This window comes from Solea solea, chromosome 13, assembly GCF_958295425.1.
Source record: "Solea solea chromosome 13, fSolSol10.1, whole genome shotgun sequence".
In the NCBI taxonomy this organism is placed as follows: Eukaryota; Metazoa; Chordata; class Actinopteri; order Pleuronectiformes; family Soleidae; genus Solea; species Solea solea.
Genome location: NC_081146.1, coordinates 13948025 through 13969363, shown reverse-complemented (window position 1 = coordinate 13969363; position 21339 = coordinate 13948025). Strand labels below are relative to the sequence as shown.

The 21339-nt window shown below is 40.4% G+C and overlaps 1 protein-coding gene across 1 annotated transcript in view; it reads left to right on the top strand.

Moving 5' to 3' along the window:
* The window catches only part of cdkal1 (CDK5 regulatory subunit associated protein 1-like 1), a 211355-nt gene that overhangs the window by 44244 nt on the left and 145772 nt on the right, over positions 1-21339 (top strand). The window contains exon 5 of the mRNA XM_058648452.1: positions 17835-17931. Coding sequence (XP_058504435.1) covers positions 17835-17931 — 97 coding nt within the window. The remainder of the gene's footprint in view (positions 1-17834; positions 17932-21339) is intronic.

Here is a 21339-nt window from a genome sequence, read left to right as displayed (position 1 = left end):
AGACCAAGTTAATATAGGACTGAAGATAAAGTAGAGACCTTTCAACCTGGTGTTCTGCAAGTCACTTTGTTTAGTTCAATCCCAAGCTCTATATTGTAAAAGGATTGAGTATGGGTTTGGTACAGAAGCTTTAGTGTCTCTGATCATGTTGGCCCCTTTGACTTTTAAAGGAGTGTGACGGATAGGAGTAAAAAGGAGAAAATAATGCAAAGGTGGGAAAAGTAGAAAAGTCGGGATGTCGCCTTAAGAACTGTAGTCCCTTTGAATGCAGAAAAATGAATACATTCATATACTAGAATCAATTTAGTCAGATTTAAAATTAAAACCAAATGGTAGTCCCATATGGGATCTACCATGGTGTCTGGAACCCCAAAAAAAGAGTTGATGCCTTTTCATAATTTTGCAGCTTGTTCAATAACCAATTTTAAATCGTAAAACTAAAGGTGATAGGCCAATACAATCAAAAATATTTTTTTTCTCTTGTTTTGTTGCCTTGATAATCAAACTTAGGTGGTGTCTTAAGGGAAGTCTTATCATTTTGTAAGACTGCAGCATATGAAAGTTCTTTGTACGTTGGATCCATGTGATTACATTTGCCCATTTCAATAAGAAGAGGGAAAATGGTGATACACTGTTAAATATTTATGAGCTGTATTATTACAATACCACTTTTGTTTTTACTTGTATTAGTTTGTAAACAGAATTACATTGTGTGTCCGTCTTGGATGTTGGATGCAAAACGGATGGAGTTTGATAAACCTTTTAAGGCATTTAGATGCCACTGACACTTAAAACTGAACAGTTGGAAAAAGGATCTGAGAGGCCTTACATTTTAAAAAAGACACTTATTGTTGGACACAGAATCCGTCATGTACAGTATGTTAACCTTTATTCATTTATATTCTAAGCATAAGACTCATATTACATGAGTATATACTGTTACCTACTACATCCTTAGTTATTTGCTTGCATTTGCCTACCCCATCAAACTGCGACTCAGTATTAAATTCATCCAAGAACATTTGTCTTCACTGCTCACACAGTTTAGCATTGTTTGGCCTTTTTCATGACTGAGAGCACAGCGCCTGTTAATTTTCTTGTTTACATAAAGTAAATCAGCAGTAGTTCCCATGTTTATTGAAGTCACTGTCTAATTTTTTTGTCACACTGTGCAGATATTAATAAGTATCCATACTTTCACAAATTCAACACTAATGAACTGTCAGCTCAGCTTTCTTACCCTAAAAAGTTTCTATTTGGTACATTCAGAAAATTGAGCACAGACTATGTCATGCTGGTTTGTAGCTACTGAGATGTGGATTAATTAAGTTTGTTATATTTTCTGATGATTTTGTATATAATTTTGATGTAATATTGATATTTGAGAGGTTGAAGAGTTTGCTAATAACTTAAGAGAGAGGGATAGTGGACAAAGATTGAGCTGCCGGGCAGGAGAAAAAGAGTCAGAAGGATCATGGATCATGGATGTTGTGAAGGAGGACATTGGGACAGTTGGTATAACGGAACAAGACACAAGGGAGAGGACAAGATGGAGGCAGATGATCCACTGTGGCAACCCCCAAAGGGAGGAGCCAAAAGAAGAAGAGGATTGATGTGGTTTAACACAAAGCCCTGTTATTTTGAAAAGTGATCTTTGTTCACTGTGGTTCACATTCTTTGCTAGACTTTTATACTTCTATACATAGTTTTCAAATGTGTTGAATAATTGTTCAAATCAGGTGGCTCCTGACATATCTATAAAAGCAATTTCACCAGAGGAAAATCCACAATGGCTCACAACCTTGTGTTATCAAATTGAGTTTTTGTGGCAATGGAGTGAGTGTGTGCACTCTACCTTCTTTTGCATTTTGTATTCTGTTGGCCTTGCATCTTCAGAAGAAAAGAAGAAGTAATGTGTGTATAATTCTCCATCAATCACCAACAAGATGAGCCACTCCAAAGCATATTACTTACAGGCAGGTACATCACACTGACCACTGTCTCATCAGCCATCACTGGATGACTGGGACTATATGTGTGTGGTATGATACGTGACAAGGGCGAGTATGGGGAATTGAAGACAAAGGGGGAAAGATTGAGAGAGAATGTCACTCGTCAGCTTAAATGGGAAAGTGTCGACTTACTGTTTGCTGTGATGAGACGTCTCTACAGAAAGCTTGAAAGGGTGTTGTTTTTATTCCGCCTTTTATGAAATCTTTGTTTATTTTTTGTGTCCTTAAGGTGAGATGAACATTGGTGAGTGACCGTGGTTGTACTGCTCATTATGTTGTTTGATAAATCTGCAGTGATCTTTTGGAAAGGTTGTATGAAGAGGTCAGAGGTCACGAATGAGGTCGTGGAGGTCATGCTCTCATCAGCTTGTGATGAATCACCTGGCCTGTGTCTGTGGGGCTTTGCACACACACACGCACACACACAAACACGTTTATATATGTATGTGTGTAGACCCAGGATGTATTGATCTGTTTGACTAAGTGTATAGTCTATATGTCATCATCTGTGTTTGATGTCATGGATTGTTCATTTTAGCTGTGTTTGCTTGTGCAAATATGATTTATTGCTGTTGGTGCTTCAGAAGTAATTGTATAACACAGTTCACTTCACATGTCCCGCAGCTGGCACGGCCTCATAAAGCGGATTTTTAAAAATCGGGCTGCTCCCGGTGTTTTTTAAGGATGTATTGAACCCATCACAGCCCAGTTTGAAAGAATATATTGGTTCATAGTGCTCAAAAAAATGAGAAGAAAGTAAGTAGAAAGAAGAAAGTAGGCGTTCCTGATCAATAACGTGAAAAGCCCCATTTGGTATGAAGTTATTTCCCATGATAACCCTCTCCATGTGTGTCTGTGCGCGTTTCCCCTTCAGGCATGTGGGAGGGCAGGTCTTTGCCTCCCAGGACCCAACATGCCACTATTGTGACAGGTGAAAAATGAAGTTGGACACACACACACACACACACACACACGCACACACACGTACTTACTCACTTGGGCTTGATTAAATTCAGAAATCCCCATCTCATTGCTTCAACACCTGCTTCACTCTGCTTTCTCACACTGTTCAGTTCAGTTACATTAACATTAGCATTTATTTTCTTGTTGCCTCAGTGCTCGTGTGCGTCCAACATGCCGGCATGTGGGTGTTGGGGGCACAGTGTGACAAATTTAAGCATCTGTTGGCCAGAGGGTGGTTAAGTTGTTCATTGTCTGCGAGTTGTCCTCCATTTTAGCCACTCGGTGAAACATTGTGTGTGTACCAGCACCAGTGCTGTAGGCGTCAGGAAGAAAAGTTAGTTTCCTAAGCACAGACAAAAACATTCTGCTACTTGCTACTTTGAATTATACATTTTTACAAGTTTAAAAACATGTTTTCTCAATGTCTTAAAGGCAAAATGTCAACATGTTTATTTTCAGGAATTTCATTTAAATTTTCATTTCTGAATTTCCATATTGAAATCCAAACAGGTATAATAAATCATGCTAGGCCTAAAAGAGAGTGATACAGACTGTATCTTAAACACTGCTAAGATACAACAAAGAGACAGGACTGGATTCCTTTTGGAAGTTAAAGCTCGTCCTAAGCAATGAAAAACTGGACATTACCTCCCACACAAACGCACACTCAACTTGCTTTCGAAAAGAATCCGGTTAAAGTAGACACTACATGCTGCGTTGCACCTGAACATAATACAGTTTTAATGCAAAGCAGATGACCTTGATATCTTGGCATTACTCTACTCAAAAGTTGCAGTAATGAGGCACGTTAGGTTGCATTTAAGGCCAAAGAGAAAAGTGATGACAAATTGCAGTGGAGGAGAAGAAATACGAGAGAAAATAGATGGATGAAATGTAAATTCCTAAAGACTGAAGAGTAAATCAGAGTGAGGTTATTTTGTTTCTAATTAATGATAGCAAAGGACCCACTAGAGTCATTTCGATTCCACTTTAATTAAGTTTAGTTATTTCCAACATATTCCTCATTTGGGAGCACTAACAGAAGGAGTGAACGGGAGATACAGGATAGAGAGAAGTTCACGCTGCTGATGTGTTCTTCACATGCTCTGGTTTTCTCCTACAGGTAATTTTTCTCTCAGCAGGCGGTGACAGACTCTCACAAGGTCACACCATTACCTTTCTCTGTCTATCATCCTCGCTCTCACTTATCTTCCTCTTTTGCCCCCCCCCCACACTCTGGTGAATCTAGTTTTTCATCTCTCACCTTAATTTTCCCACCTTTTGCCATGTCATTTCTCTCTCCTCTTTTCTTCCGTTTCACGGGTCAGGTCCCAGAGCCCGAGAGATATTTTTGCATGGTGTTGTATGTCTGACAGTGTCCATGTGTCTCCTCTGGACAGGCGCAGTCTGCGAGCCATGACTCATGTCCATGTTGCGTCTTCAGACCATTTATCGGGATTGAATCATCATCTTGAATAAAAATGCCGCTCCAGCTTTCCATTAAAGTTTATTAACACAAACAAATGACATGAGATATGTTATAATTTCTTATGTAGGGTGGCAGCTAACAATTATTTTCATAATTGATTAGTCGATTAATCCATTAAATGTCATATTTTGAAAAATAACTGCTTCCCAAACCTTGGAATGATGGCGTTTCAAATGTTTTCTTTTGTCCAAAATGATTAAATTTGACTGATTTCTTTGTTATATTAAGCAAAGAAACCATAAAATATTCACGTTAAGAAGCCGAAAAATCACAGCTTGTTTACTTAATTAAAAACACCACCCAAACCAACCAGTTTTCAAAATTGTTATCGTTGTATTGTTGCAGTCCTATTCTTATGTTAGATGTCCTCTGTTGCAGTCTTATTATAGCGATTAGTATTTTTGTAAGGCATCGACGTTCATAAAAGCACGAGTGACATGGTCCATGGTGTAATTTTAAAGCACTGATATAAAAAGCCTCATCCATTATTCACCCTCATCTAATTCAGACAAAGCTTGTCATTCTCATAATGACATCATTAGGACTTGCGTCGCATGTCACGCCTTCATTCCACCTCACTGTTCTTCATAAAAGGTACAAACCCATAATGTGAAGACATTGTTGTTTTACGTTGCTGCTGATTTTCACTGTGATGGGAGCAGTTAGTAAGAGTTTTTTGTGAAGCAACGTTATAGTGAGATTTCTTTAAATTTTTAAATTGCTTTAAATGATCTAATGAAGGGATTTTTGTGATTTTGTTTGATTTTTGTTTGTTATGAAGACATCGGAAATTTTGATAGGCATCCTATTAATTAACAAACACTCAAATATTCAGCAATATCAGATGAAGATTGTTCTTCCATCGGTCCATCCACTTATCACCTATCAGTGAATGTGTGAATCCAGGTGTTTTTGAAAATCAAAAATCAAGGGATGCGATGTATAAATTAAACTTTGTTAGAACTTGACATTTCAGGTGTGTGTCAATGTGAATGTGCTACCACGGTCTTGGTAGTTTGACATTGTTACTCAAAGTACGGAAATGTTGGTGTGAGGTGTAGTTGATCTGACAGATGGCATATGGAGAGGACCGCCCTGACCCTCTGTTCACCTGTGCTGACATAAGCGCATACACAACACCTGCTGCTCCACCTCATCTCTCTCTCTCTCTTTCTATCTCTCTGAATTCCAGTCCAGCTGTGTCAGTGACCTGAAAGACGGCCAGTAATGCGAGAGTGTATCTCTTTTTCTTGGACGTTTGTCTTTTGTGTTCGGACATGTTTGAAACACTTTTTCTTTGACTGAAAAAGGAGGCCATAATGCACATTTATTTACTCTGTGTGTTTGCGTGTGTGTGTGTGAGAGAGACGGACTGACTGACTGACTCAGGTGGCAGGTGTGTCTATGTGCGAAGCAGCCAGCATACCAGCTGCCGTGTTCCTATCAAGTAGCTTTAGTTACACACAGAGGGATTTGACACTGAACCAAACCCTGTGATGCTGAAACATAATCAGCATAGACCTATTCACCAGCAGACAAATACACTGTGGACACAGCAAACGTTGGCACAGATACAAAATTACATGCATGCAGATTCACGGGATCGACCGCCACAAACTGTCAAACTGTCCTTACATTTCGAATCATTTATTAATAAAGCTGAACAGAAAGGACAATGGCAGCAAAGGGCTGTGCATGCTCTCAGGAGGAGCACAGGCAACCTTTTGGCCGTTTTCTTTTTCAACTGTGATTTCTTTTTTTTGTTTAGTTTTTTGTGTTTTTTTTTTTTTTTTTTTTAAAGCTCACGATCCCAGAGGCTTATTCAGTTGGTGTTAGCTAAACAAGCACTGACCTGGAAATAACTGGTTCTACTGAGATACTTTAGCTGCAAGTTATAGAAGATGACAGTCTCTGCCTTCTCTGTGTGAGCCATGTTCTCCCTCCATACACCTCCAGGGTGACAAATGACTGATGACTTACTTGGGAAACTTTTGAATAAGGCATACACACTATGAAGAGACGGACACTCTCTCAAACTCCCTTTCGATGCATGTCATGTCCAGGCTCCATATGTTAAAGTATTGAGACATGCTTGATATACATTAAGTCATGCAAGATGACAGTAAGGACATTTGACCTTCACATGCCTTATGCTGAAGCCCTGGGGTGAATTTTACAAGCGATGCATATTGTGGAAGAGGAAAGGGTAGAGAGCATATGACTGCATGACAGCTTGATCAACTTCAAAAACCCGAACAAGGCAATATATATACATTTTTTATTTTTTTTGCTATGAAGGGGGTTATAAACAGAAGTTGTGAATACTAATGTAGAACATATGTGCCACTATATATGGTGTGTTTAGTTATGATTGGGTGCACACCTACAGTATGTGCCATGTTGTTGAAGCATCTTGAACAGGAAGGCTTGGGCGCTGTATACGGTCCAAGAAGCAATTTCACAAAGCAACATATGGAGTGACAAAAGCCTTGAGCTTGCAACCTAGCTACAGGTGTGTTTATGTACTTGGGAGTAATTCTAGAAATATTCTGCCAAGCATTCCACACATGTGTCCAAGATCTCACATTCCATTCAGTGGTGAGGATTTCCCAAAAGGACTTTGTCCTAATTTGTTTTTCCTTTGAGTGATGGGTTTGTACCTGTGCAGGTACGAGCAGACCTCCTCACATAACCTCAAGCAAGTGTCTGTGGTTTCCATGTTCTTTGTCTGTTTTGACCCAAAAAACAACAACAATGCTGACACTGAACGTATGACCCGGACCTCGGAGGAATCGCAAAACATGCCCATAATCTTGCTTCAAATCTATGTAATGGCTTTTCTTTCCTTTTTAGAAGTCGAATTTATATGCAGTCTTTAACAGTCCAGAAACCAGAAAGCTTATAATACATGAATTGTGTGATTTTTTGAAATGATATAAGTAAAGGAGTATTTCCCCTTTGGGGATATTCCATCCATCCATTGACATGGGGGTCGTGGGGCCGCTGGTGCCAATCCCAGCTGACATAAGGTGAAAGGCAGGGTTACACCCTAGGTCGCCAGTCCCCCAGACATGTCCTAAGTCTGGTCCGTGGGCCAATCATGGCCCTCGGTCAGATTTTGCATGGCCCGCAGCTTGGGTTTTATAATGCATTATTTATGGCCCGCGATGGAGTGGGACAGAAAATCGGCTTCAGTCACACGTCATCTCCATTAGCTCAGTTGGTAAGGAGTGCTTTGAAACCAGAGTCCAGTCCGAAACCCAGTTGTGGCAGACAGATACTTACATTCACCTCCTATTATGTTATCTGACTCCAGTCAGAACACGGGGAAAATGCACACAAACAGAGAGAGAACATGCAAACTCCATGCTGAAAGGCCCTTGTTCTGACGGGGTCGTGAACCCGGGTCTTCCCACTTCACTGCCACGTGGCCTAATGGGATATTCAAAACCAAAATGCTAACTTGTCATTCATACAAATAGTATTTTGTGTTCATAAGCATTTCACCACACGTGTCACCACTGTCTCTGTTCGCTCTCATAGTCGCAGTTGATGCACCATTGAATGTATTATTAATGTGACTTCAGTGCTCATGTGATAAAACATTTTCTCTGTGTTGTAGAATACAGAGCCTGGGATTTTATTAAATATGAGCTCCTCTAGTTCAAAGTGTTAGAAGGAGCGAGAGAGAGATGTAACCGATGTGGTTCAACAAAAGCGGGTGAAGCAGCTCTATTCATCTGCTCCTCAAATTTCTTCTCCCCCCCATCCCTCTGACAAGCAAATGTATTTTAAAAATCACCTCATCATTTTGTAAAGCCTTTTTTCTCCTAACAGCCTCCCCCCATTCCCCCACTTCCTTTCTAATGTAATGAATCTTACCTTGAACCATCCTTTTAATTGGTGTCTACTCAGATGCAGAGAGAGAGAGAGTGAAAGGGAGAGGGAGAGAAATCCTTTTTAAAAACATTCCATAAATTAATTTTGACCAAGTAAAGCATTGCAATTTAATCAGGCGCTGTTCTTTGTTCACGGTGCATCCTTGGCTTTTAATGGAATGGTATTTGGGATAAATAAGGCACCGCAGTTCACTAAGAAGGCCTTTTACAGGGACTGATAAGGCACCGTGGAGCCACTTCAGGCTGCATGGGGAGAAGATACCAGCCAGGGAAATTAACAGGCTGAATAGACGCTTAGACTTTGTAGCTCTATAATGAGACTTCCATAGTCCCCAAATGCACGTAGTGTACATGTACTCACATATCTGTTTTCACATGCATGCTCACATATCATAAATAACTCACAGTGCAACCAACTCGCATAAATTACCGCTATGCAAAACATATTAGTCTAAGTATGAAGAGACGTAAATTAACTTACTTTCACTCATGTAGACTCAACAGTCAAACATGTAAAGTATGTGCTAACATGCAGTACACTTTGCCAAGTATTGTAATTTTAGTATCTACTGATATTTTTTTTTGTAGACCATTTATGAACTATGAAGCTGTTAACGACACATTTGTGCCGAGTCATTTCAAAGACATAATTCTCCAACTGTGTAACAAATATTGTTCTTCCAAAAAGAAGAAATAAACAGCCCAAACATGACTCAGCTAAAATGGTTTGGCTCATTTTTATTTACATATTTACAGTCGATATAACTGATTTTTGGATTGGATTTTACATTTTTATCTGTCTAATATTCGATCCAGTGATTTTGACCAGTATTGGACTGATACTGACCAATAACCATCCCTAATTAAAACCATCCATCCATCCAAACCAGACTTCTAAAATGTATCTCGACGTGTTAGTCAGGCTTAAATTATACCAATCTTAATTTCTCAATGCCAGACCGACACACCAGATTAATGCAATTGGGAGTTGAATTACTACTGCATGTATACATACCGAACCAAACTGGCCTGGTTGCTCTGGTACACAGAAGAAGAAGAAGAGATCAGTGAGGAAAAACATGGCTAAATCCAGACCTGAAGTTAATAGATGCTACATAGACATGTTGGCGCTCAGCTACACCTGTGACGTAGCAAATCAACTGGAAAATGGCTGATAGTAAAGAGCTGACAAGGGGTTTATCGCCACCTAGTGTAGCCGAGGCAGACACACTTCATTAAATAAATTCATTACCCACGAGTGTTTGTATACTGGGACAAGGACAGTTGTCCATTTAAATGGTGAGGTTGAGCTACAGCCCCAGCTGAATTTAACCGTGCATTGAAACATACTGAGAGAATTAACCAGAGAAATACATCTCGGTTTAGTGTGCAGGACTGTCACTATTTGCTCTGAGGCCAAGCCATAATATCACAGGCCAAAACTGATCTCGCCTGCTGTGAGAGCACAGTGGAACGAAAGCTACCATGCAATGCTGCACCACAGCTAAAGCGAAGCATGAATCTATAATGTTTGGTAAACATTCCAGTCGCAGTTGACACAGTCTCTCGTAAGCATGCCAGGTGCCATTACTTCCTGTCCCATTTTCCAGCATCACAGTGGACTAAACCGTTGTTATGGGGATGCGGCGTTTGAGGCACATTGACAGTTTACAGGTTAGAATTGAAAGCTGCTGTAAAATCCATACTTGTTAGAATAACATAATTAGTTTAGCTTTTTGTTGGCTGGGGAAAAAAAAGAAGAAGGAAAAATTCCAGGTCAATGAGCATGTGCTGTTCCGCCTCTCCAAACACTTGTAATAATTTATGACCTTGAAACCAATCATGAATGTTTATGCTTGGACTAATTTTGGTGCGAATTCATTCAACCAGCGATGACCTCTCACCCTGTCATCTTAGCCAGCTTTTTGTGCTTGTGTATTTGCACAGAATGGCAAACATGTACAGTGCACATAGACACGCGCACAACCTCGCTCGCTCATCTGTACAAAGAAAGGTAAGTATGTACACACACACACACACACACACACACAGGAGGTAAAATGCACACGCTTGTTCGTTTTCAGATTGATTCACACAGAGGTGAAAGGCCTCATGGGGAGTGGCTGTGGCTCTAAATGATAAATGTCTGCGTGTGACATGACCCGTGAAGTCTGAGACTAAAGCTGCCACACTAATGCACAACTGCCGATGCTCCAGATAACAAGCCGTGTGTGTGTGTGTGTTTTACTCATTTAAATATAACTGATGACAACTTGGAAATCTTTTTTTTGTGGGCCAAACATCTATTCTATACATAAAACTGAAACACTGAACATTCCTGTTGCCTCACATATTCTTACAAATCTTAATTTGTACACATTTAGGCCCTTCTGACATTTCTCTGTGAGCTCTGTTTACGGTTTATAAGAAAAATACATGAACAATACAAACTCCTTTGTTGCTGCTACTGTGGAAATGTAGGTTTTGTGTTTGTTTTCACCTCTTTAGTCTTTAGCCAGCACTCGTCTCTCCATATCAGCCTCAGGCTGAGCGGCTGCTCCTGCACCTTTTGTCCCATAACAGCCTCTCCTATAGAAAGCCGGACTTTGCATCTGAAATGAAAATTCAGCTTTGGTTCTCCACTCTTTGTGGCTCAGTCAAGTGTTCAGCTCTAATGCAGTCTCCTGCACATCTCCCATCTCTTGTGAATCTCTGTGGGCCTTTTCCATTGCTGTTTTCCCCCCCTTTTTTTTTAAATCATCGTTTTTCCTCTATTGTGAACTATTCAAGCGACAAATACATCTCATTTACAATGAATGCAATATTTATCGCACATTTAACTCAATTTTTACAAGACAGATGCCATCAGTTTCATAGTGCTAGGCAGGTGTGCGAGGCATTTTTTTAATAGGCCATAATGTGAAAGCCTTGCATTTCCTCTGACCAACTTTTACTAGACCCATGTTGACAATTGGCCTGCATTATATCTCCGATATATCTGGCGTCCATGTAAGCTAGTCATAAACTAGCAACCTTATAGGTGTATTGATTGGTCAACAGATTGCCTGTATCCTGTAAAACGCAGCTCTAACATGAATGCCTTTATTAACCATGCTGGCAATAAATGTGAAAACAAGTCATTTGTTTTCATGTGGTTTTATTGTAGTTGCCCAGAGTAAGCTCTATCTCTCTGCTACTATCGGATTATTTATGAAGTTGTAGATTGAAATCCACATTTTAGGAGTGTACGGGCAGTCAGACCTGGGCAACTTGTCCTAGGTGCTCAAGCTGCTCAAATCTGTATCTTTTTGGACATCATTTACCACAACTCACTTTTATAGACCCACTTTCATGTAATTATCTTTTATTGATTGAATTAAACATCCCCTCTCTTGCCTTTATATTTCTTACCTCGGTTTTATGTCTTCCTTTCACCCCTTTTTTTTATTTCAGGTTTTGTCTCGTTCAGCGTCACCATATGGACATTCGCTTTTGTTATCCTGTGAAACACAACAGCAGGGACTGCGTGTGTGAGTGTGTGCGTGAGAGTGACAGAGAGATAGAGAGAGAGAGAGAGAGAGAGAGAGATATCTCGGGGGGATTCTACAGCTTTACTCCTCAAACCCTTCTCTCATCCCTCAATCACAATCCTCTGTCCGAGCCTCCGCGCTCTCGTCGTCCCCCTTCATTTCTCTTCGAGTCCCGTTATCATTCTTCCTCGCCCTGACACATGGTCATGAAGAAATGCTCTTGGCAGTTTTTGTTCTTTTTCCTGTCTTTACTTACCTCTCCGACTTCCTCGTTTCTGTTTTGACAATGACTTTTTTGTGTGTTTCTCTATAAGTTGTGTAGCTTTCAAAGTCTTCTCATAGGAGTAAAATAAACAAATGATGCAAAAGAGTAATATATTAATCCGTGATAGACATCCATTTGAATTAGTTTTTTGTTTTGTTTTCTATGAACTTTTGTTGAAAATTAGAATAGTTTGTTGTGCATTTCTAAGACTGTTGGCCGAGACCTACACCAACTCTTTCTCCTCTTCATGTTCTGCTGCCTTTATTTTGCTTCTTCTTATTTCCCTCCTGTTTATAACAATGCTCTTTTAACCTGTCAGTCACTCAATCCCCCCTTTCCTATTTATTTTCTCTCCTCCTCTTAATCACTCCATTCATTTTCTCTTAGTTTGTTGACGGTGAGATCCCACAGGACCACAGTTAGTTCCTGTTTTTTTTAGTGTTTTTATTTTAACAGTTGTCATTCTGTTAAAATGTTCCAGTGCAGTTATTCACAGAGGAACAGCTGCTTTCTCCATTACACAAAAAAAAACAATGTTTTCCCCACATTTGTTCAGTCTGGGCTGTGAGCCAGTATTGGAGATGCATTTGCTGATGATAGAATGAAACCTAGTGGAAAGTTAATGTGGAAAATGAATATCAGAGTAAACATACATTGTTGTCTCATCAGTACATTATGTACAGTATATGGATTGTCTATATGATTGTAAACGCAAGCCAGGCAAAGGCCAAGATTGGTATTACATTGGCGTAAAAGGAGAAGTATGTAAAAGTTGATAATGTCAGTAGTGGGAGACTTGAATACATTTGGTTTCTCTGTCTCTCGCTCTCACACACACTAGCACAATCATGCACACTCCTCCACACACCAGCTCACATCTTAATTACTGAAGCTTGATGGGTACTTAACCTCAACCCTTGCTGCTTATGCTAATGCGTAGAGGTCAGGAGTGTGCTGATTGGCTGGCTTGCTGTCAACTCAGCCAGAAATGACTGTCAGAGTGCAGATGAGGGGATGAGTGAAGAGAGGAGACTGAGGAGCAAGGACAGTGGAAATATGGGGGGGGTGGGGGAGGGGGGGGGGGTTGAGAATGTAGGGATGTAATGAAAATAAATCACTTAGTCTTAATGAAATTTTAATGCAGTGCTTCTTCTCTTGACTGCACCTAAAAAAGTTTTTGCTGCGTCAAACTGTGCAAAGTCAAAATTGTGTAGTTATTCAGGCACTTGCCTTTTTTTTTTTTTTTGCACATTTTGGGTCACAGACAAATGTGGTTGTGTTCAGCAGCATACAGAGCTAATCAGGATCCTAACGTTTCAGTTACTTATCCTGTTCTGGTACTCTTACAAGTGTGACCTCATCCTCTAAGCAACATATTTGTTCAGGAGCATATGGCCTGCTCCATGTGTGTAATGACCCCATCTGCCCCCATGTAGTGCTCTGTATCGGGCTGAGGGTGTTAAACAGCAGGGAAAGTCATTGAAAGGACGCACATACACGCATACACACACACACACACACACATATCTATTACTTTGCAGGACATTACATCAAATATGTTAATATCTGGCATTACCACTTATGATCGGGTGATCCAGTCATATGTGGACATCAGTATAGGTATGAATGCGACCAAGAGGGCTAATGAGGACACTTCATGATCACCCAGTCCATTTTCAAAGATGGTCTCGGCTGCATATGGCTAAGTTAATTTAGCAGTGTGAGAGCAGATTTGTCCTGCAGGTCACTGTTCAAATCCACTCTGAGATCTTGGTTAAAATACTGAGTTGCACCTAATCAATTTTTTTTTTTTGATACCTCTGCCCACACATTGGCAATGGTAGCTGAGTGAGTCGTCTTTCTTTGGAAGGTTGTATTCCCTGCTCCGCTAGTCTACATGCTGATGTGTCCTTGGGCAAGCAACGGCTGTGCTGGCAATGCTGGCAGTGTGTGTGTCTGTGTGTGTGTGTGTGAATGGGTATGAATGATGTGAAGTTGTAAATGTGCTGCACATAAATGAACTGTATGAAAGTGTAAGTGAATTGACGTGAATGGGCGAATGGCAAAACTGTACAGTGAAGCAGCTTTGAGTGGTCATATGGAAATATGTGGAAGTGAGGACTTTAAAGAAATGAACTCAATTGACCTGAACACAAGCCTTCTTCCGGCTCTCAACCTGAATTGGACGCTTGCTCCAGCTTAAAGAAATGCATCAAAGCTACAAATGCGATTCTCACTGTTGCTCGACTGTAGACTTCTCAACGGGCCTGAAATTTACAGCCCGAACCCGACCCGTTGAGAACTCTACTCTACTGCCACAGACAAGACTACAATTACCAGCGCTTGTGCATTGTTGTCTACAAATGTAAACAGACAGTAAAAATAGACATTTATTCAATGAAAAAATGTATGACAGAAGTTAAAATAAGTCTATAAATGCCTGTGAAAGATTTGATCAACGTTTTAAAAACACCATTGTGGCTCAAAGGAAGTGTCCCTTTTCACTTCCAAGTTTTGTTGAAAGGCCCTTATATAGGTCAAGTACTGTGGTCCATCTTAATGCCTAGAGTTATTTTAATGTCATATGTACAACAAGGGCCTTCTCCAAGTCAACCTAGTCAATTCGGTTGGATGTTTAGTCTGGTCTAATTTGACTGATTCACTGTGTCCACTCAGCTGTTAAAAACCAGTATGTATAGCACATCCCTCCATGACCATTTGCATATGTGTGTGAGTGTGTGGGGGCCGGAGAGATTCAGGGCAAGGTGCCAAGAAAGCCAAGGAAGCTCTGTGCGTTCACGTGTGCTTGTGTGTGAGTGCACAAGAACATCCCGTTCTCTGATCTCAGAGGACATCTGCTCTGGTCCTGGTCACTGGCAGCGCGCACTCAGTCAGGCTCAAAAGTATCACCACGGCAACTGCATCACATAATCCCATTCCATCTCATCCCATCCAGGAACTGTGTGCGACGTGATTGGCCCGTGCCCCCCGGGGCGCTGAGGCGACGGATCAGGCTGCATCTCCTTACTCACTGTGTCAGCTACGAGTCTGAATCTGTGGGCGGGGAGCGAGTAGAAAATTAAAGGAACGTTTGGCACATTTTGGCAGGAGATGTGTGAATTATGCAGACGCACCCCTACTGTGTGTGTGTGTGTCTCTGTGTGCAGCGATGCCAGTTGCAGTCGTTCACGAGAAACAGTTTGGGGAGAATGTGCTGCTCCAAGCAGATAAATTCATTTTTGGCTTCATCTGTCTTGTTTCAGCCAGTGTTGGAAGTTAACATATCTCCTATTTGAAGTATTTACTAGCATCACACTGCCCCCTATTTCCAGCATCTGTTTACCCTAGAGTCATGTTCGCTGTATATGATCGTTTACTTTCTATAATAAAGGTGAAAGGCGTGTGTATAAAACTAGTAAACAAACTTGTACAATAATAATGTGTATTTCTGATGATCAGTGGAAGTACATTTTCTCTGCAAGCTGTCTGTCTTTGTTTTATCTTGAGTGATTTGCTGTTACCTGCTCAACACACATGTGCCAGTGAGGACTTGGATAAAGAAGTAAACACGAGACTAAAATAACCTTGAATAAGACAAACAAGTCAAAAATAATCAAAATAACATTTCAGTATCTGCCCTCATCTTTCCTCTTGTCATCTCCATCTATTTCATCTATTTCTTTGTTCCTCATCTTATCAGCCCTCACCTCTCCCTCTCTCTCTCCTCTGCTCTCTCACACACTCCCTCGACCTCCATCACTTGCTGTCTTTGCTCTGCTGAAGAATACAAACACGGTATGAATTAAAACACAACTGACAGTCTGTATCCAGTTTCTTTGCTCCTCCCACGATTCCTCCCTCACTTACATACAATCCCCACTTTCATCCCTCCCTACCATCCTCCCTCCCTCCCTCGCTCCAACTGTCAGGAGGCTTCATTATTAAAGATTCATGGTGGAGTCTGGGCAGCTCTTCCAAAAGCTTTTGTCAGACAGACTGAGTCTCAAATCTCAGTGCCATTAACTGAAGGTGACATAAAGACTCGCATAGATCCGCATGCTCACGGGCACACACTCAAACATGCACACACAGACACACATACACTCTCTCTCTCTCTCTCCTCATGGTTTGCTTCAATATTTTACTGTCTGTCCATTGTGCTCTGCCCTTTTTAATTCAAATTGTCTCAGAAATTGGAACCATAAGTGCTGGAATGACAGAGCAAGTCTTTTAAAATAACCTGACCCCTGCTTACTCTCCTGTTCTGTGTATTGTATTATGTAATACACAAATGTTGTTGGTGTTACTAAAATGTTAAACGATTGCACGGCCTGTTAAGCTCAGAGGTCCAGCGTGTCAGAATTAGTTACATCTAATGGTGAGACTGTAGATTACGGATGACTCATCTGCTCACTCCTCCCTTTACCGAGTGCATCAGAGAACTATGGTGGCCTATTCACACCAGAAAGGATATCATTCTTCATTTGCATAGTAAGATACAAAATCCAGCGCATGCAATCTGTTTGATTTTATTCTATTGTATTTTTTTTATTTATATAGTAGCTTTCTTATGACCTCTTATGATTTTATGGCTTTCCAAGATAACTTTCACTCTCGATATCTGGCAGTTATTCAACCGTTTAGGAATTACGGTACTGAGAAGCAAACGTGATGTGATGGTAAATCTTGACTGTGATTCAGTCGTTCCGGGAAAGGGCTACCGTAATGATAAGTATATGTGTGCAAAGCTCTATTTCTCTGCTTTCCAGTATCCATCTCCTTCTGCTTTATCCTCCACATGAGGGTCACAGGGGGTTCTGTGTCAATCTCAGTCGTCATTGGGCGAAAGGTGGGGTACACCCTGGGCAGATCGCCAGTCCATAGTTTTTTTTAATTTTCTAGATATCACAAACGGTCTTGGAGTTACGGTCATGAGAAATATGCATGCCAAATCCTGTCAACGACGGTATGATTGGTAACAGAAGGGTTAAAGTGATTAGGAACTTATACAAAGTTACTTATGGGTAGTGTATTTAATTGAAAAGTATTACACACTGGAGCTTTATTTGAGTTTAATTTGAGTTTGTCCATGAAAATTCAGCACTGTATCAAATAACCAGTCTAATACAGTACATGTATATCAAATTTATTGTTGTAGAAAATGGCATGCATGCCATTTTATATACTGTATTTATATATATATATATATGTATGCACACACGTGAAATTAGCCTTAATTCCCTCCAGACTATTCTTCTGTGTCAGTAAAAACAGACCCAAATGGAATGTCAGGGTAGCACTAATAGTTAAAAGATAGTTATACATCTTTGATAATCAGACATAATAAATGATCCAGTTTAGTTATCTTAGTCACACATGCTGGTTTTGCACCATGGGATTTACCTTGAGCAAATTCTTCTCCATTTTCTCATGGGCATTTCATGAGGGAATAGCTAACGTGCCTTTAGGGGGAAAACAGTCAATGTTTTCCTTGTAGCAAGAAACTTTCACAAACATTGTATAATTTTCTCACTGTCTACAAATTGCATAGACATGTGACTGCCACTGTTTGTTGGCTTTTGTTTTTCCTATTTTGAAATCACAAGCTCAGTGAGAAAATATTATTTATTGACCCATATTCATTTTTTGTTTGGACTTTTCCGCTTTTGTTTACAGAAAAGCCCAGGAGCAGCAGAAAAAGGTGGTTTTAGCAGGCTGTGTTCCCCAGGCCCAGCCACGGATGGACTACCTCAAAGGACTCAGTATCATTGGGGTATGTATGTATGTATGTGTATGCATTTGAATTTACATTTTAGGATATACTTACACGTCTTATTTCATCTGCATAGTTCCTTTTGCTCACCTTTATTTATGTCCAGTTTGCTTTGAGGCGTTAGTCTGTCAGACAGACACACACACACACACACATGCAAACACAGACAGACACAGATGGATTGACCGGTCGTTCACCTTGTTGCCACCCTGCTGTGTCTGTTCTATTCTGGCCTCCCTGCTGCTTGGTAGATCAATACACAGCCCTGGGAGACAAACCTCTACAATGCTGAGATGAACAGGGTGGAGAGGGGAATAAAACAAAAAAAAAAAAACCCAGAAAGAATTTATGATTCAAGGAGGGAGAAAAGTACGAGTTAGACGAGGACATGAAGAGAGGAGAAGATGAAGCTGTAGTCTGTTGAAAAAGAAAGAATAGAGGCATCGAGTATTTGAATAACACAAGCACGGGGAATGTGCCATAAACACGGATAACATGGACTCCAAAATAAACACATCATCTCAAGCAGATTGTCATCTGGATTTTACATCATTACATACTTCTTCATCTGACAATACGCTGCCCTACTTTATTCTCCCAGTGTCAACTTTTTAGTTGCCTTTAATCTTGTTTTATTTGCTAGTCCCATAGATTTGCATTAGGATAGTATCTAGGTTCTTCACCAAACGGGTGAAATTGACCAAAAGAAGTAGAACCTTCACTTTCCAAAAGCAAGTAGACCTTCACAGACATGTCCTAATTGACACATTTTATGTGTTATTCTTTAGTAAATGCCTTGCCCTCACCATGCAGAACATTTATCACAGTGTATCTGAGTATATTACTTGGTGTAGACAAGGGCAAAGGTAGTAAGGGACAAGTGAATGATGTGAAGCCTTCATGGCATAAAGCTGTTGTAGACAGGATGACAAGAGACAGTTGATATTTGAGTCGGTTCATTAAAATAATAATATTTTGTGATTAAAGCCAATTGACATAGTCTTCCAGGTTCTTTCTGAAGCCAAAGAGGAAGTGTAAATATATTGAATAGCCACTAGGGGGTGAATCTGCTGGTTACAAAAAGAACTCAGTTTTAAGAGATGTCTATGGGAAAATGAGCTGAATTCTCACTCTTACACTTACTCCATTTCTAACATCAGCAAACAGTTTCCCAAGAAGTTAATTGGCTCAATCGCTTTAGTAGCACATGATGTCAATTTGTTTCTAATAAAGTATGTTTCATTTGAGGGGACACCAGCGTGATTGACAGCTGCTATTATCCAAGAGGAGCCTGGTTACAAGTGACACGTCTGAATTTCTGGTTGCAAAACGTCAACATGGTTCGTGCCAAATCACAATTCTTGAGGCATCAGAACGGGATAATCTGTCTTTTTTTCAAGGCAGATATTTTGACAGGTCACAACAGAAAAAAAATACACAGGTGTAAAAAATCAGACGACGGCTGAGTTCCATTAATCTTCAGGGCTCACTGCCTCACCGTCTTGACTTGAATTAAATGAACAGAGCCATCGTTAATGTTATCAATTGCATCTGTGCTTCTCCTGCTGAAACATGTCAAAATGTCTATGGTGAAAAAAAAAGCCAGCTTTCCACTGAGGGAACATGTGTGCCTAGCAGCTAAGTAGAACGGCTGTTAAGAGAGTCATCTCTCTCTCTCTGAACTGTGATTTTTCAAAGTCTACCATTACTGGCCAGATTTCCTCAAGGCTGGAAGTGGAGCTCAGAGGTGGTGCAGGAGTCCAATTCGCTCTCACATCGCTTGATTTACATTTTGCTGAGAGGGAATCCGACAGATAACAGAGAATATGTTGTGACTAAAAAGAGAAAACCTTGTTTAATGTTGGTGGAGTCGCAGGACTGTGCAGATATAACAACATTTTCCAAATAGTGTCCCAACAGTTTACCATGACACAAGCAAGTCATTTTGTCTTTTGGTTATTTTAGATTGCAGCCTTTTTAACTAATAATGTGTTCACTCATAACCCACCGATGCGTGAAAACAAGTGTGATATGGAACAGTCATTTCATTTTCTTCAAAGACTGTGTCACCTCAGTAATCACAGGAGGAAACTAGTTAAATGATTGATGTTTGAAATTAACGTGTTTTTTTTCCCCCAAAGCCAACAATATATAAAATGAATGGCCTTGGTGAAAGGTGAATGAGGATTATTTTTTACACAAAGAGCAACATGATTTTTGCATTTCCAGGAAATCATGCAGTTGGTGAAATTAGATTGTATTATTAAAACCAGCGCTGAACACCAAATTTTCACATACATTCACATAAACTGACATGCGAAACGGTGTAATATTGATCACTGAAATAATGGGGGGGGGGGGGGGGCTCTCAAATGTTAAGTTTAATATCCTTTACCATAAATAATAATGTTATTCTTTATAAGTAAACATGCCACTGTGTGACATAATTACATTCAAGCCGTGTGGCATGTATGTATAATATAATTACATTCAGATAAACAGGTTTGAATATGTAATAGCCTTCAGGGTGAGACAAACAGCTGCGAAGTTTACCACTGCTGGTCCTTTCATTGTCATGAGTAGATTGGATTATGCCTTGATACACGCGCGTGCACGCACACACACCGGTCTGCGCAGCTAGTCTTCTTAGGACACTGCATTGATAACCATTTAATGCCAAACCTAATCGCAATTTAATTCTTAGACCCAAACTGAACCAGTTCCCAAGAAATGCGATTCTGTCTAATTGGTCCTTAAGAGGCAACAAATATCACACACACACACACACACACATGCACCATTTTCCCCAGCACATTACCTTAACCACTGCATACAAAATGCTAAACTGTAACCCTAAAACTGGGTCATTCACTATCAAACAGACCCTTGAAGTTGTAAGAACCAGCCACACGATCCTAATTACAGTGGAGTCCAGCAGAAAATTGTCCCCACAACCATGGAACAACATGGGCACACATGAAGAGCCACGCAGGGTTGACAGACACTGACAGCAGGGTGCGTATGAGTGTGCACACATTCCCCTTGTGTATCCTCCATAGTTACAATCAGCCACACAATGGCAGTGACAGTTGGTGGGTTATGCAAATTAGATGCAAAACAGCAGTTGAGAATTTGTATATAGGGATTGCACTAACGGCTTTAGATAAGGTGATATATAGTAAAAAAAAGTGCTTCCTGTTGAATTTATTCAGTGTAATTGAACTGTGTCCCTGCTTTCATGTGTATTTCTTTTGTGTCACCTTGCGTGAGGTTGCTGCGAAATGAATGGCAGCGTCGTTCGAGGGAGGTACACAGACACAAACCCACCGTGTTTTGCATGTCTGAACTCGACATGCCACAACCTATATCAGAGATCTATTACTCACATCACATACATACACAGCACCG